At 41.9% G+C, this 14534-nt stretch overlaps 1 protein-coding gene across 2 annotated transcripts in view; it reads right to left on the reverse strand.

Annotated features, from left to right (window-relative positions):
• MTF2 (metal response element binding transcription factor 2) overlaps window positions 1-14534 on the reverse strand; it is a 102838-nt gene that overhangs the window by 31776 nt on the left and 56528 nt on the right. For both annotated transcript variants that reach the window (XM_073571439.1, XM_073571438.1), the window contains exons 2-7: window positions 7735-7933; window positions 6741-6822; window positions 5392-5487; window positions 3496-3596; window positions 1485-1633; window positions 660-755 (exon numbers count right to left, since the gene is read on the reverse strand). In XM_073571439.1, the coding sequence (XP_073427540.1) occupies window positions 660-755; window positions 1485-1633; window positions 3496-3596; window positions 5392-5467 (422 nt within the window). In that variant the 5' untranslated portion in view covers window positions 5468-5487; window positions 6741-6822; window positions 7735-7933. The remainder of the gene's footprint in view (window positions 1-659; window positions 756-1484; window positions 1634-3495; window positions 3597-5391; window positions 5488-6740; window positions 6823-7734; window positions 7934-14534) is intronic.

The following is a 14534-nucleotide window of genomic DNA, read 5'->3' on the forward strand; positions in this document are numbered from 1 at the left end:
TGCCACAGCTTATGTCAGTCTGTGCAGTATTGCTAGTCCCCTGTTATATCAGTATCTTTTGCTTTGCTTCCAGTTCACACCAGAATTCTGATCTAGTGGGGGAGAGGTCGTGTGGCCTCAATATTTTTGCCTATCAGACGTGTTGGATTTTTCTTAGGGTTTTTTGCGTGATTGCAGACTATCTTTCCTGTCCTATCTAGACAGTTTGGGCCCCATCATTTGCTTACTCTATTTTCTGCCTGTGTTTGTACCTCATCTTGTCTCACCGGCAATATATGCTTGGGGGCTATCTATTCCTTTGGGGTTCTACTCCGGGGCTGTTTAGCTTTCCCCTTTCTTGCTTTAGGCTTAGTTAACTCTTTGGCTGTGAAGGCGTTTAGGGCATCGTAGGTACGTCCCACGGCCAATTCTAGTTGTGTTAGTTTTAGGGGTCTGCAATCCGCTTAGTTACCAACCTTTCTGGTTGCCTAGCTTATTCCCCAGCTATCCTCCTCGGTGACCAAATCATAACAGGGGGAGAGATCTTATAATCCAAAAAATACAGTAAATCATACAATTAAAAGAGTGTTGAATGTTTTATGTAGTTTATATTGATACAATCGAAGCGAAGAATAATTAAAAACACCTAGCAAACCGCAGCGACTTTACTCATTCCTCACCTGTCACCATAAAGCATAGGTTTCTGCAAGCATTGCACACAGGCCTCATGAAACCACTGTTTGCATTGGCAGCACTGCAGCATCTTTAAGTACCAGCTGGAAAGTGAGAAAAGAAGTTATATGAAAGTGTGTCACCAATAAGGGAAGCACATGAGCTTACTGCACTATGTGCCATTAAAGAGTTCAATGTATGTCAGTAAGATTTTGACCTCCCCAGGTTTTCCAATAAAATGTTCCAAGCCCCTGCAATGACAAATCTAAATCCAACTGCTTGCTACCAGAACCCACTAGAGGCAGTGTAGATGTTAGCTGCATATAGTGTATACTATGTAAGAGCGCACCACACGACCATGAGCATACTGTAGACATGTTTTTAACTCTGTCATCTATATAACACTTGTCAGCAGTTGGTCAAAACTGCTGCCACACTCTTCATTCATTGATAGCTCCTCAATAGTTTAATGTGTTTAAATGGGTTTTCTGTATTTCACAAACCCCTGTGGCCCAGTTGCAGTTCATTTTTAACAAACTATTCTTTGCTCACCCTCCCCAGGTCCACGTTAACAGCGCTGCAGCCAATAACTCAGCTCAGTGGCTCAGCAAGAGTTGATGGCATGTGCCGCTGTAGTGCTTTTGAAGCATCATCAGCTCCGCAAACAAAGACAGACAAGGGGAGCAATAGTGAACAATCAATGATGAATCTGCGGAGGGCGAGTAAAGCACAATTTGTTTGTTTTAAAGCAAACCACAAATAAGGGATTTTGGACACTGGGAAACTCCTTTAATAAGCCAACATACTTTGTGTTGAATATTGTGTGTACTCACTCTCCTGGGCCTCCACAGTAGCAGTAGCATTGTTGTACATTGGTCTTGTGACCTACGTCCCATTCTAAGTCTTCCACATTATAGGGCAGAGTTTGCTTCATAACTTGCAGGGCTTTGGCATTTGGTCCTTTTTTCAGTGCTCCTCCCCTCTGAGTTAAATACACAGAAAATAAATTAAAATGACAAATTTTGGAAAACCAGCAGCATGAATAATAGTGGAAAAGCTGGCCCCTTTTGACCTGGTGACAGGTCCACTTTAAAAAGGCATTAACTAATCATTATCTAGAAGCTCCTATATTTGTCACTACTTTGATCAGTACGTAAAAGTTTAGGATGCTCAAAGTTTGGCCACAAAATTGCCTAGTTTAGCCAAAGAAATTTGTTTTAGGTGACTTTCAAATTTGTGTGTAGATAAAAAATAGCAGCATATCCGGCCATTATAGTACTTCAGTTCTGCATCTATCTGCAGGTTTTGACCTCTGCAGGTTCTCTCTTTGTAACACACACAAAAAAGAGATGAACATGTACCTCCATCTCTCCGTCACTCAGAAGCAGAAGAATGGAGTACATTACACAGCAGTACTGAGCAGTGTAGCTATGATTCCAGCCATGACTAAGAATAGCAGAACACTTGTTTAAAACTACAGCAGTGCCAATTCTGGCATATGGAGCCAAAACAAAGCTCCTGCTCTGGTGACCTGAACATTACCATTTTATAAGGCAAACAATTTGTCAAAAGTGATATTACAAACAGTTGTAGCCATGTCTCCTGACCTGGACATGGCTAGTATAGAAGTAGACCACAGCATGTATTTGCAGCTTCTTCATGACATGTCCATGAGTACGGACAATCATAAAGGTGTACAGGTATAGTCCCGGAGTGGAGACGGGATGAGGAAGGCAAGTAGTATATAGACTGACTGCTACTAGCAGGGGCTACTAGCCCCTATCTCTGACTGCAGATAAGGAGACATTATCAGAGGGCTGGCTGCTATTAAGCCCCCGTTACACACGGCGAGATCGCTAGCGACAACGATTTTGTGGCGCAACAGCGACATCGCTAGCGATCTCGCAAAGTGTGACACGCGGAAACGACCGGCTCCCTGCTGCGATGTCGCTGATAGTGCGCGAACGTTCAGGATCATTTTTTGATCGCTGGCGTCACGCTGACCAGCATGCATCGCTGTGTTTGACGCCCCTTATCAACGACGAGCGACCTCGTTGGTGACTCCGAACTCATATAGATAGCGCTGAAGGACGAATATTCAAAGTCTGAATCGCTATTATAGACAGTGTGTGACACGGTACCAATGATCGCCGTGGTCGTTAGTGACATCGCTGATGCGTCGTTATGAAGATCGGCCTGTATGACTGCTTAATAGCGATGCACAAACGATCTTAGCCAGATCGTATCATTGTCGGAATCGTTGGTGCGTCGCTACGTGTAACGGTACCCTTAGAAGCAGGGAGTAGGCCACGCTCCCTTGACCAGTGTGTGTCATTAAGTCACCATGGAGCAGATCCAGCGTCACAATGAATTGCCAGTACGGTGAGGGTTACAAACAGCACTATTTATGCTAACTTTATTGTTTATGAAGGCATGGCCATCAGAATTTTTTTTTTTTTTTATCTCCCCGGAGTACCCCTTTTAACTACAAGGAAAGTAGCCATGGGTGACAAACTAACACATATGGAAATATTTGCAATTGTGTTGTAGTCGCAACGTCCACCATAGGATGTCATCTGATGTGTTGTCATAATGTGACAGTGCTCTCAATGTCGTGTAACATGTCATCGTGTAGCCGCAGCTTCATGAGGCTGTACATGACAGGCAAACGAAACAGATATAAACTGCAATAGTGATAAAATAGAAAGCTACAATAACTAGCCATCAGATAATTAGAGTCAATTTGTAAAATGTAAAACACAAAAATACAACAAAAAAAAAAAAAAAAAAAAAAAAAAAGAATGAAGTGTAGTGCACTACTGCATTAACTCAGTTTCCGAATACCTTGGTTGTAGTGGCAAACACACACTGCCGGCACAGCCATTTGTCATCTGTATCAATCACACTGGAATCAATCCTAGGAGTGTGGCAGAGCTGGTGATAACCTAAAGTCAAATCCCCAAAAAAATACATTTATTTTCATATTCTTCTGCAGTACCTGGTGGGATGGGTGAAGTATACGAAAGAAAGTATAAACTTTTTTTTCTTGTACCTAACTGTATACAAATGGGACAAGGGATATGTCTGGACCGTAGCCCAGCGGAACACCTTTCAGAAAAATTAGGATGGGGATTGTAAGCCAGACCACCTCATCCAACATCAATGCCTTAGCCAAAAGAACAGTTTTTATGTAAGTGGTTTCTTTCTCACAGAAAGACACTCTACAAAATCAGGTAAAACGCTTTACTATAAGAAGGGTGGTTGTTCTGGTGATAAAAAGGATAAAATGATGTACAGTAGTGTTCAAAATAACAGCAGTGTGTTAAAAACCATGAGTTAATCACACAATCTTTAAACTAGTTTTTATTTCCTTGCATTGGGAACATTGCACACAGTTTTCTAATTCATCACATGAAGAGAAATGTATAAAATGTCTAACTACTTGGGATGTTCTAAAAAAAAAAAAAAAATAGTGTCTGCATTTGTCTATACATACTTCCAATTTGTACTTTTTTGTGGATTTAGGGCATGTTTCCATGGTCTGGATTACATCAGGATTAGATGTCCTGTCTTATAATTAGGGCTTTAGAGGTATTTTTAACGAATACTAATAAAAGTAATTTTTTAGGAGTTTTGTTTGTGGTTGCAGTCCTTGATAGACCCTTGCTCATATTACCTTGGTTTTTGTTTGCTCATACTATAGCACCTATAGTATGAGCAAACAAAAACCAAGGTAATATGAGCAAGGGTCAGAAAAACACATTTCTAGGAGTAATCAAACTATGCACTACCAAAACAATGTGGGGCCATCAATGTAAAGACAGACATCGACACTGTTCAATAAGACATCGCACACATTTACAATAAGCATTTCAAGGTCCTGGAGTGGCCTAGTCAGTCTCCAGACCTGAACTCAATAGAAAATCTTTAGAGGGAGCTGAAACTCAATGTCGCCCAGTGACAGTGCCGAAACCTGAAAGATCTGGAGAAGATCTGTATGGAGGAGTGGGCCAAAATCACTGCTCAAGTGTGAAGGTCAAGAACTATAGGAAACGTCTGACCTCTGTCATTGCAAACAAAGGTTTCTGTGCCAAATATTACGTTGTTTTCTAATGTATCACATTTATTTCATGCAATAAAATGTAATTTAATAATGGAAAAATCATGTGTCATTTTTCTTTAGATTCTGACTCACAGTTTAAGTGTACCTACAATAAAAATTACAGACCTCTCCATTTTTTGCAGGTGGATAAAATTGAAAAATCAGCATTGTACAAAATACATATTTTCCCCACTGTACATTTATTTACAAAAGGCAAAAAGATAAGATAACAACAACCCAATTGGTAGAAGTGTTAATCTGGGATTTTATAATTAAAATCCCAGGTTTTAAAGGGGCTTTCTGGTCTAAAACAAATGTCTGCGGTCACTAAGTGACTTGTGAATCCTCACATTGAGCACACTGCACATTGTGAGGATTCTCCGGTGACAGCGCTGTTAACGGCAGACAAATCATAGCGAGTATGCAATACATATACTCCTCCCAAAATCCAACTAGATTGTTTCCGGCATCGAACACTATACTAGCAATGAGTGCATCAGGTGTATGCATATAATATACTTGCTGTTCCCAGTGTAGACACCGGACAATCCTCACAGTATGCAAGATAGTCCTTTTAGACCGGCCAACCACTTTAAAAAGAAACGTAGCATCTTATCTAGGGATTCAAATATACAAACCTTGCCCACACTTGTCACAAATAACAATTTCATTTGGTGTTTCAGAATATTCCTCCTGACATATTGTACAAACCATTTCCCCACTGTCAGAGGCTCCTGAAATAAACAAATAAACAAGGCCACATTTCAGACGATAATGCCTAGCAAATAGTGGTTTATTACGGTGTGTGTATATATATATATATATATATATATACACACACATATATACACACACACACACACATACACACATATATACACACACACACACACATTTAGTTTGAAAGCTAAACTTTTTAGCGATACCATTTGGGGGTAAATACGATATTTGGTCACTTTCTAGTCCACTTTTTTGCAGATTTGAGAGTCTGAAAAAAGGCAATTATGATATTTAGAATAATTTTTCTTTACCATGTTCACGGTATACGCTAAATAATGTTATAGTCTGATCAACTGTATATGTTAAATAATTATATATTCTAACATCAGACTTATGAATGCAGTGATGCCATATATGTTAACAAAATGGAAAAAAAAAAAATTAAAATGCCAAATGCTACCAAGACAGATTCTAGTTGCTGCTAAAACCATATTATACAAAGGATTGTGTGTACGGCTAATGTAAGGTGTCAAACTGTGTTGGTACCAATGCATACAGAAAAGCAATGTTTTCACATATTGATCCAAAGGTCACATTTTAATTTTATTTCTATAAATTTCTATATTAGTAATTACCAATCAGGGATAATTTGCACCTTACACATCTTGTCATCTAAACAAACTCAGGAAGATTTCCATAAAACGATGAATAATTTACCAGCCATGTTTCCCCGAAAATAAGCCTCTGCATGATCTTACAAGATTTTTGGAGTGTGCTTGAAGTATTACTCCAAAAAAGGCCTAGTTACAATCAGGATCAGCGATTTGGGGGAAGGGTAGAAAACTGGTCAGTTGCCGAGGGCCCCCCACTCTCAGAGGCCTGCAGCGGCGGTCATTTCTCCACAAGTAGGAGATATACCCACTCCTGCCCACATAACTAGATGAATGCAGCCTCAGTCAGTGTAAGTGAGAATACTTGCAGTCACATGACCGCCACTTCAGGCGTGTTCATTGTGAGGATTCACAAGTCTGATGTCACAGGGACAACCCCAAAAACACTTAGTACAGTTTTACTAGAACTGCACACTCCACCACCACTACAGCATATCCCTTGGTCCACGGATTGCCAGGCGTGTCAGCTGCTGGACCCTTATGAGCTATAATTTCCCACCCATGAAGTATGTTGTTGATAAATGTGTGTTGCAGAAATATGCCTTAAAAAGTATGAATGTGGGTAACCAATAGAATACACACAACAGTGCACTTACCTGTCTGAATGTCTTTCCACAGAACCCAAGATTTGGAGCTATCCTCAAATAAGATAAAGCAACTCTGGTGAAACTTATTTATCTGTAACAGAAATAAAAATGGTTTATATAGAAGTCATAAACATAGCAAACCACATATAAGTAAAAATGACTCTTCTACACATTTACAGAAAACAGTATTGCATCTACACATCATTCTACCTAATAACATTGAGCCAGTCTCAATATTTTTCCAATTTAGTTTCCTAGCTGTACCTGCGAACCACCAAACATCAGTGAAAGACCCAAGTCTATGCTGAGAGTTCTGTATTAGAGTGGATTTCCCATAACAAGGATGCTGAAGACCTACCGTTAGGAGAGGTTATCAATATCAAATTGTGGGCCCTCAGTTTGTTATATCTGGCCACTGCTGGAGCTTCTAAGAAGAAATGTAATGGAGTGGAGCACAACCTCTCTATCATAGTGTGTATTGGCTTCTCTTGGGTACTTCAGATATCAATGGAGCTCTTCACTAGTACCAGAGAGCAACCACTGAACAATGTGACAGAGTGGTTGTGTCCCATGATCATATTGCTTACATCCAGCCACTCCCGGGGCTGCCGAGTGTCGCATCCCCCCACTGGTCTTCTATTGATGACCTATCCTACACAGCAGCAGCTGCTATCCATTAGACAGAGCTCTGCTGTTCACATACACCTGCCAGGGATCGGTGGGGGTGTCAGGTGTCGGACCCATACTGATCTGATATTGATGACCTATCCTAAGAATAGGTCATGAATATTTTACACCTTGAAAACCCCTGCTTGATAAAATGCTTTTATGGCAATTTCTCCAGTTACAAGTGCCATATACCAATAACACACATGTTGACTGGTGAGAAGGATATTACTAATGACAGGCTGGTCAAGGGAAGACAAAACCTTTTCAAGCTCTAGCCTTCCCATGGGGATCAAAACAATATGAAGCCTGATGGAAAGATGTGCAGAACAATTACCTTTTTGATAGTTCCAAGGTAAAATAGTCCATCTGACCATCGTGCTAAGACATCCTGACCTTCCTCAAATTTACAAGCTTGTCTCTTAATCTTCTGTCCATACCGTAGAGATGCTTCAGTCAAGGACTTTAAGGCCTTCTTATTTTTTCGGAACGGGGATCTTTTAAGGACCAGTGAATTGCCTACAGCAGTTGCGTCTCTTAATGACAAAAGATGAGGAAATGTCAGTTCAATATGTACATAAAAAATAATAATGTAATTTTTACACCACTGAATCAAAGTACAGATCAAAAACAAAAACCTCCTGGCTATAATTTGAGCAGGCAGGATACAACTACATTAGTTGATGACCGTTTCCCAGCATTGGAACAGCACCCACTCAGCGCCATCTGGGTTCCTGTAACGTTACTCGTGGTCGAGGCATGACTTTAGTGAGTGAAGTATTTAAACAGACATTTTAGAAGGTCTCTAAACACAACACGTTACTCAGTAACCTCGTCTAAGGCTGTGTGCACATGCTGCGGATTGTCCTGCGGATTTATCCGCGCGGATTTGTCAAAAACCGCAGGTAAATCTGCAGGTCAGAAGACCTGCTGTTCATCTGCGGGGTTCCCCTGCGGTTTGACACCTGCCATGGAGCAGGTGCTAAACCGCTGCAGAATCCACACAAAGAATTGACATGCTGCGGTTTTGAAACTGCAGCAAATCCGCGCAGAAAAATCTGCATTGTCTGCACAGCGGTTTTCATTTTGCATTGGATTTTAATGGTACTGTACACCGCAGCAGAAACTGCTGCAGATCCGCAGGACCAAATCCGCTGTGGATCCGCAGCAGAATCCGCAGCGTGTGCACACAGCCTAATACACCATCTAGCTTTATTTCTGTAACCCTTTGGCTAGGTTCACACTGTGGGGCGTTTTCCAAACTTATTGGCCATTTTTTTGTAAGGTTGTAGAGTCAGCGGTAGAAGAGTCAGATAGTCAATCCACCACCCTATAGGAAACACAATTGCCACTAATGTTATACACAGCTAATGACCCAATGTCATCAGATCTTAATATCTAAAGTGGTCACGTATCAAAATTTAAATTAATGTTATTAACTATAAACAAGACTAGTGAAATTAATTTCTTCCTATAATTATATGGAAATAGACAAGCTATGAGAAAACAGAAGATCCGGTGTAGAGTTTATGACACATATGGCAATATTTTTGCAAATATGAACATGTAAACACATTGAGCGCGTGTCCCGTTCCCTCTCAACAAAATCATGGCTGCATGGAAACAAGAGATCCAGGGAACACATGGCACCTTATCCGATATATCAGGGACTGCAGTAACATCAATAGCGAGCCGGTCATGTGTTATTTCATTGTTTTCACAATCCGGGGGGGGGGACAGGGAAGAGAATGGCGTTAAATTGGTAAAGGCACAATTTGGGTTTGCTCACGTCAGTTTTAGGAACTGTAAAAAGAAAATTACGCTATGTTCACACACTGCGTTTTTGCTGCGTTTTTCCCAGCAGGAAAAAACAGATCTCATGGCAGTAAAGAAGCTGCTTACAAAAAGCATGTTTTGCATGTTCATCAAGTTTAGTGCCCCCCACCAAAAAAAAAAAAAAGCATGATTTAATGTCCTTAAGTGTTTGCACAAAAAAATTCAACAAAAACTGATGCCTGTGGTTTTTTTTGCACTAACCCATTGTTTCATACATGTGAAAAAAAGCTGCAAATTTGCTGAAAAACAAAAAGCACGCTAAAAGAAGTGACATACTGCTGTTTTCAAAAACGCAGCAGTTCTCCCAATCCGACAGGAAAATAAATCTCATGCACCCCCACTGGTTTTATGAACTCTCAGACTTTGCTGGTACTGTAACCCACCACGTGTGAACACGGCCTTATATTCAAAATGGTGCAAATTGAAGCAGAGGGGCCACATTCATTATTGTTTTAAACCAAAAAGAAAAATTCTGCATGCTGACATTCTTTCTTCCATTCTGAAAATTGACAACCCCTAAAAAAAGCCAACAAGGAGGCCCCATTTTTTTTTTTTTTTTTTTTAACACTTCTGTAGGTAAAGATCTGCTGTCAATCTCACAAGGAGGGGGGAAAAGAAAAAAAAAAGGGAACTATCTCCTGCAAGAAAGACAGAACAAAGGCTGCAGCAACCTGGCTCCCAGCAGGACAAAAAGCTCTCGTCTCTGCCCACATCAGTGCCTAAGCCCACCATTTACCCTGCATGACCCGAATCACCCCGCAACACGCAATACAAACAGGCCATACCATGCATTTCACATGTGATATAATCAAACCCGAAAAATGAAACGCTGCATAAACAGAATAGAGAATGGCACAGCTTATACTGTCATTACTGATACATGTATAAACACCATGTACCCCTTGGATCATCAGGACACCATTAATGTGACGGTTTGTATGACAAACTGCTGTTACAGACTGTTAATTAGCCAGCAAAGTCATAATTCACATACCACAAGTCTTTTTTATTCCCTCACAGTACAACTGGATAGTTTCTTGAGATAGGACGGTTGATATTTCTTATGACATACAGGACATTTTCCCATGGAGAATCATATGTTGTGGCAAACAAAGATGAATTCCAGGAGCGCACATTTGTCAAAGAAAACGTCCATCAGTCTGAACAGACTGCGCTTAGTACAACTTACAGCAACCAAAAATCCACGTGGGTCAATTATAATTACAACGCCAGGTTACAGACTAGTTTTGTAATTTTATGGCCAGCTGTGCAACAGTCCAGTCTGAAGTCTTAGGGGCCCGTTACACATAGCGATATCGCTAGCAATATCGCTGTAACGTCACCGATTTTGTGACGTAGCAGCGATATTGCTATGTCTGATACTTACCTCCGACCGGCTCCCCCGCTGCTCATCGCTGGTCGCGCAAGAACATCCTGGACCGTTTCTCGTCGGCCGCTTCCTGTGGCGCCGACGAGGGATGCGTGGACGCGGGTGGGAGGACGTCAGGATCGCCTCGTCTGACAGGTAAGTAGCGACCCCCGACCCCTGCTATGTCGCTGGTGAGATCTGCCTGTGTGGCAGCTCACTAGCGACCACTTAGCGATGCACCAGCGATCCATAACGTTGTCGCTGGTGCATCGCTAAGTGTAATGGTACCCTTAGGCTGTGTGCACATAATGAGGCTTTTGAGGCAGTGTATTTTCACTGCGTTTTATGTGCAGATTTTCCACATAGAGTTGCATTAGATGCTGAAAATCCACAGGTAAAAAACACTGCAGAAACACACTTAAAAAAAAAAACACACACATGTAAGCCACACATGACTAGCAAAATTTTGTCAAAGACAAATACCAGGAAGCATAAAAAGTAGCTTTATTTAAAACAAGACATACCAAAGAGAGGCGACAAACTACAGCGTCAAAAAACGTATAAGCACTTAAAAGGAAACTAGTCACCAGAAGGGAAGCATGCCGCTCAGCCTCGCCTCTGTCGGCATGCGTACCTTATCTTTAGCATTAGGTACACAGGCCATGCCGATGACTGCAGATGCCTCCGCATGCATCTTTTTGCGCAGCATGTTGCCATTTGGTGCGCTCGCCGCACCGTCAAAAAGACGCATGCGGAGGCATCTGCAGTCATCAGCACGGCCTGCGTACCTAATGCTAAAGATAGGGCATGCAGGCCGCATGCCGACAGAGGCGGGGCAGAACGGAGGAGGTGCAGCCGGGGGCGGAGCTTCACGGAGGAAGCCCAAAGCCGTCCGCAGATCCTCCATACGCTAGTGTGAAACTAGCCTTAGCTGAACGCTGCTGGAGAAAATGAACTTTCATTTCCCCGGCAGCGTTTGGTTTCAGTCACCGCTGAATACAGAGCTATGGCTGTAACCGCACCACCGGCCCTGACTGACACTCACTGTGCATTGGGGCCGGCTGTCAGTTTGCAACCAAGCCCCTGGCCCTTCCTTCGTTCTGTATACTCAGAGCAGTGGTTGAACCAGTGTGGGCATAGCCCAGGACTGAAACCAAATGCTGCAGGGGAGAAAATGTGCACCCTTGGCGTAGCCAATTATTTAAGTGCACCCTTCCACCTAGCTGTCAAAGTAGTGTGAAGGGGGAAAGATGGTGGTGGATGAAGTGGAGAAGAGGAAAAGAAGAAGTTGGGAAGATGCAGTTAAATTTGTGGGCCACACCATGCATGTACCGAGCACCTCAACTTAGTTTGAAAAGTCGATCTGTGCAGAGAGACTCCCTTTAACAATCATCATTCTTGGCAGCACATCTTCCTGTGTATTGAGGATCCATGAGTAGCAGCAGCCTATGAGCACACAGCGATCTATTACAGATCATATTTACTGTAGCTGGCCTGTGTAAAAAGGCTAGCATACGACTGTAGATCGGCTAATGTGTAGCCAGTGTGGTGCACTGTAAATGCAGCCTGGGGCTGTATTCCGCTGCTAATGCGGGTGATGGGGTTGCAAAGAGACCTGCAAAATACAGAGACCACAACAAGCAAGTCAGAACCAGTAGGATAATTAGTGACTTCCTTGTCGCAGTGCTGTCCCATCGCCTGCAAGGCATGCGGCATACAAGAACAACTGCTGCAGGAAGTAGAACTGTGGCCCCAGCACGGTGTACAGCGAAACAAGAACATGGTGACAAATAAATGGATTTTTTTCTGTGGAATAGAACTGTGTATTGCTATCTGTGTAAAACGCCAGAGGATGTGGGCATTACGTAAGCAGCAATGCACCAATCCACTATATACAGGGTTCCCACTATACACACCCAACTCTATATGCAGGGTCCCCACTGTACGCACAGAATCGCCGCAGTAACTGCCAGACAGCTGGACTCCAATGAAGGAGTAGAACCATCTCAAGGAGGATCACAAGGACAGCACTGTATACAAGAGCACAGTATTATATATATATATATATATATATATATATATAATTAGACAACCGTTGACAAGTTTGGGGTCACCCAGACAGTTTTGTGTTTTCCATGAAAACTCACTTTGCTTTCGTCAAAGAATGATACCTATGCAGCAATTACAGCATTGCAGACCTCTGGCATTCTAGCGGTTACTGTAATTTGCTAAGGTAATCTGGAGAAATGTCACCCCATGCTTCCAGAAGCCCCTCACACAAGTTGGTTTGGCTTGATGGGAACTTTTTGCGTACCATAGGGTCAAGCTGCTCCCACAACAGCTCAATGGGGTTGAGATCTGGTGACTGCACTGGCCACTCCATTACAGATAGAATACCAGCTGCCTGCTTCTTTCCTAAATAGTGCTTGCATAATTTGGAGGTGGGCTTTGGGTCATTGTCCTGTTGTAGGATGAAATTTTATCCAATCAAGCGCTGTCCACAGGGTATGGCATGGCATTGCAAAATGGGGTGATAGACTTCCTTATTCAAAATCCCTTTTACCTTATACAAATCTCCCACTTTACCAGCCCCAAAGCAACCCCAGACCATCACATTACCTCCACCATGCTTGACAGATGGCATCAGGCACTCTTCCAGCATCTTTTCAGTTGTTCTGCGTCTCACAAATGTTCTTCTGTGTGATCCAAACACCTCAAACTTGGATTTGTCTGTCCATAACACTTTTTTCCAATCTTTGTCTAATGTCTGTGTTCTTTTGCCTATATTAATCTTTTCCTTTTATTAGCCAGTCTCAGATATGGCTTTTTCTTTGCCACTCTGCCCTGAAGGCCAGCATCCGGAGTCGCCTCTTCACTGTAGACGTTGACACTGGCATTTTGCGTGTACTATTTAATGAAGCTGCCAGTCGAGGACCTGTGAGGCATCAATTTCTCAAACTACAGACTAATGTACTTGTCTTGTTGCCCAGTTGTGCAGCGGGGCCTCCCACTTCTCTTACTACTCTGGTTAGAGCCTGTTTGTGCTCTCTTCTGAAGGGAGTAGTACACACTGTTGTAGGAAATCTTCAGTTTCTTGGCAATTTCTCGCATGGCATAGCCTTCATTTCTAAGAACAAGAATAGACTGTAGTGTTTCACATGAAAGTTCTTTTTTTCTGGTCATTTTGAGAGTAATGGAACCAACAAATGTAATGCTCCAGATTCTCAACTATCAGCCAAACTGTTTTCAGCTGTGCTATCATACTTGCAGCACAAGGGTTTTCAAGGGTATTCTAACCAACCATTAGCCTTCTTACACAGTTAGCAAACACAAAGTACCAAAAGAACACTGTAGTGATGGTTTTTGGAAATGGGCCTCTATACACTTATGAACATATTGCATTACAAACCAGACATTTGCAGCTAGGATAGTCATTTACCACATTATCAATGTATAGAGTGTATTTCTGAATCATTTACTGTTAGCTTCATTGGAAAAAACGGTGCTTTTCTTTAAAAAAATAAGGACATTTCTAAGTGACCCTAAACTTTTGAACGGTAGTGTGTATGTATGTATGCACATACATACAGAAGCACAGTATACATTTGCTATACAGTGCCTACAAGTAGTATTCAACCCCCTGCAGATTTAGCAGGTTTACACATTCGGAATTAACTTGGCATTGTGACATTTGGACTGTAGATCAGCCTGGAAGTGTGAAATGCACTGCAGCAAAAAAGAATGTTATTTCTTTGTTTAATTTTTTTTTAAATTGTGAAAAGTTTATTCAGAGGGTCATTTATTATTCAACCCCTCAAACCACCAGAATTCTGTTTGGTTCCCCTAAAGTATTAAGAAGTATTTCAGGCACAAAGAACAATGAGCTTCACATGTTTGGATTAATTATCTCTTTTTCCAGCCTTTTCTGACTA

This window comes from Dendrobates tinctorius, unplaced genomic scaffold (genome assembly GCF_039654945.1).
Source record: "Dendrobates tinctorius isolate UK_male_01 unplaced genomic scaffold, ASM3965494v1 ptg000029l, whole genome shotgun sequence".
Taxonomy (NCBI): domain Eukaryota; kingdom Metazoa; phylum Chordata; class Amphibia; order Anura; family Dendrobatidae; genus Dendrobates; species Dendrobates tinctorius.